Source organism: Tupaia chinensis, unplaced genomic scaffold, assembly GCF_000334495.1.
Source record: "Tupaia chinensis unplaced genomic scaffold, TupChi_1.0 Scaffold000002_1, whole genome shotgun sequence".
NCBI lineage: Eukaryota > Metazoa > Chordata > Mammalia > Scandentia > Tupaiidae > Tupaia > Tupaia belangeri.
Window position 1 is genome coordinate 305988 of NW_006159428.1, and position 3650 is coordinate 309637.

The 3650-nt window shown below is 35.4% G+C and overlaps 1 protein-coding gene across 20 annotated transcripts in view; it reads right to left on the reverse strand.

Moving 5' to 3' along the window:
* Positions 1-1320: 1320 nt before the first annotated feature.
* The window catches only part of PPIP5K2 (diphosphoinositol pentakisphosphate kinase 2), a 93636-nt gene continuing 91306 nt past the window's right edge, over positions 1321-3650 (reverse strand). For all 20 annotated transcript variants that reach the window (XM_014588925.2, XM_027772079.1, XM_027771993.1 and 17 more), the window contains one exon: positions 1321-3029. In XM_014588925.2, coding sequence (XP_014444411.1) covers positions 2917-3029 — 113 coding nt within the window. In that variant the 3' untranslated portion in view covers positions 1321-2916. The remainder of the gene's footprint in view (positions 3030-3650) is intronic.

Genomic DNA, 3650 nt, shown 5'->3' on the forward strand with positions numbered 1-3650 from the left:
GATCCAAGGCTGAAATTCATCCAAGTTTCATACACAACTTATACTCATCACCCAGGATAATCTCGTCAGCATTTGACTGTCACCCATCACATGAGGTTGGGTGTTGTGTTCAAAAAGTTTCATGTTATTGAATTATTTCAGACTGTGGAGTTTTAGATTAGGGACGTTCACCCTTGTAGTAGAGACTGGACTGTGTAACCCATTAAAACCAGGGCAGCAGAATCTGCCAGCACTGGATTTCCAGGGCCAACTTAGGTCTGCACTAAAAACGGACTGAATACACTTTAAAGACGAACACCTTGGGACCAGCAGTTAGTATAATGGCTATGTCACTGGGCTCCCATGTAGTCGATCACGGTTCGCGTCCTGGACCTGGTGGCTTAAAACTCACACCGGGCGCATGTGCGTGCATGCCCAAGATCCTGAGAGGAGAATGGAGGAGAAGGGATTGTGGCGTGGCCATTCCCCCTGGGGGGGAGGAATTTCTCGCTTTTTGTCTCTTTGTCTCTCTCGGTCTGTCTGGTGAGTGCACGTACCCTGTAGCAAAAACCTCTCCAAAAAAAAAAAAAAAAGCCCGAACACCTCAGTCTGGGCAGTTCCTCATATCAGACTTTCTCATCTCTTTGGATTGGAAGACTGGGCTGGGCTGCAAGAAGAAATACCTTCTAGTATTTAAAACCAAAAATCCTCATGTTTTCCAAGGATGGAATCAAGTGAAAAAACAGACGTTTCAGTCGAACTCCCACCTAATATTGGTAACTATCATTTCTTGTCCTTTTTGTTTTGATTGAACTGCCTAATCTACATAGCAATACTACTGCTTTTGTTGACAATTCAGTAATACTAATAGTTCTCATATAATAGTGTAAACAAAAACGTGTATTTTCCTTCTGGGCTTGGAAAAGCTATATATTGTTATGTGTATGCCCAGTTACAAATTTTACTTAATATCTAAATTGAGTGTGTGTGTGGTTTTTTGTTTATTTGCTTGTTTTCATGAGAGCATATACAACCCAAATGTGAGAGGGAAGAGAGAGACAGATTATTTTTTAGAATCTCGCTATGTCACAATCTTCTCGTTTGCATGATTAGCTAGAACTCCCAGGCATGTACCACTGTCCTGGCCTGTTTAGGTTGGACTGAGGACAGACCTGGGCCTCCACATGGCCTCGGCTACCATACAATTGTCCCCTCCAGCCTGCACCAGGCCAGGCCTAAAATAAGCACTATTTACTATTAAGGCAATTTTCCTCATTCTTTCTACTTTAAAATGAAAAGAAATAAAGAGCAGAAGTAAATAATTTATCATTTAAGTCACTCTGATTCTGGAAATAAAAATATTTTAATTCAGTCCCACTTACAAAATGAAAGTAGACTTAACCCACAGTGAGCACATCAGCGACATTTTCACATACAGGAAACATAGATACATTCGACTACGGACAAGACATGTCACCGTATAGTACATTTACATTCATGTGAAGTAGATAAACTTACTTAATTGTATATATTTGTGACTTTTACATCTGGTACCTTTTAAAACAACTAACATGTAATAAACTTATTTTGTAAAAGTCAGTTCATACGTGATGATTTAAGATTAGGAGAGTCTCTTCTGAAGAATTACAATAGCTGTAACCATACTGTAAGAACTCAATAATTTTAAACCTTAGCTTCAAGCTAAATTACGTTTAGCAATTTAAGTTATGTAACTTGCAATGCATGGAATTCTTAGCAGGTTACATCGTTTGGATTACAGTTTCAATTGTTTCAAGTGGTTCATAATTATTTGTGCATCAGAATTTTAAAAAGCACCAAGGATAACATTATTTTCACATCATAAATGAAACCACAACAGAATGATCTCAATTTCCCTTTAAAATCTAGTCATTTATAAGGAGCATTTACTTCAAATTCTCAATCTTTAAGAGTTCTTACTGAGATCAACTGATACACTGGAAATAAGAATGAACACAGTAAACATAGATGCTATACATAAATGAACACCTACTAACTTAATAAAATTCAAATTGACTCCAACATTGGTGATTCCCATTTTTTGACTCAGTACTTTAGATCCCAAAGGAACTCTAAGAATAACATTTGTAACTTTTCAACTCTCTCTTAAAAAGAAACTCCAAAGCTGTCCTTCCAGTGCCCATATATGAATCAAAAATTTTCCTGATGAATACAGCACCTCTTACAGTAAAGAAAATATCTTCTAGAAATTACCATACAAATTATGTGTGTAAAGGTATACTTCTTCCAAATGTGTTATGTAGTTATTTTAAATAGACACAATAAAAAAAAAATTCAAAGCACAGATTGAAAAAAATAACCCAGGTGCTAATATTCCAGTCATTAAATATTGCAGCATATGAGACATTGTAACAACTGAGAAAATTTTTCCTAATCTAAATGGTCAATGAAATCTCTTTGGAAATATATTGTTTAAAAGGTCCACAATACATAATCTTGGCTGTGAAATTGTAATCCAAGCTAAAGGTTTTTACGGCTTTACAATCCTGTGAAAATGAGTGTGTGTACAGGTCCACTCCATCAGACCCTGCATCACTGGTGTGGCTTTGGTACGGGCCAGCGAGGTTTCGATGTTCCTGTTCTTTACCAGAGGCACACGGTAAACATGCCATTAACAATATACACGGTAAATTTTACTACTCACAGAATGCTAATGAACATTGTATTAAACATTTCCAGATAACAAAAGGTCTTCCCCAAATATAAACCATAAATTCCCTAGATTGAAGAATAATTGTTAATGAATACAGAGATGTACAAGGGGAAACATTAAACTACCTGGCTTGACAGTTTTCAGTCAAGGTTTAGGACATTTTTTTTTTTTCTACTTGGATGCGTGATTTTTATGAGAAGTTCCAGCTTCTCCTAAAAAAGATTTCACTTCTTTTTTCCCATGTTTTTTTTGTGTTCATGCATTTCTGTTTTACTAGTTATAGACTTTTTCCGAGATGAGGTATTAGGAACCACTGCGGTAGAAGGTCCACTGGTAGCTACACAAAAAAAGAAAACACTATTGGTTAGATTTACACAACCATTGCAAGTCAAATAATACTACTCAATGACAAATTATTCTTGTCCTAACTGTGATGTAAACAAGACATTACACAACATTTAACATAGCACTTTTAACATTTTACATTTTAGAATTCAACAAAAATATAGGACTTCAAAAAGCTCGTGAAAAAATGGAATTAAAGTAACCTTCCTTGAGCTTTCTGAAGACCCTCCTCTCATTTATGAAAGTAATGACAACAGGCTGTATTCACAAAATAAATTTTTCATTCCACTCTACATTATTCCTGGGAAAATAATTCTTCTTTTTATTATTATTTTCAATTACCATCCATTTTATTAATGACTTTCAAAATCTTATTTTTGGTCCTGGCCCTTTTTTTTTTATAGTAATCCTACTTGATATTTACTTGTACTTGTCCTTTCTATTCTGTCAGTAAACCTATATAATTTTTACTTCAGATATTTTTATTTTAGACATTCGTTCTTTTGTTTTAGACATTTTACTTAGTTGTTATCTATAGTTTTTTTTTTTGGCTCAAGACATGCACGTCCAACTGTCTACTACTGGGCTGTCAGAAAAGTCATGATGTGTGCAC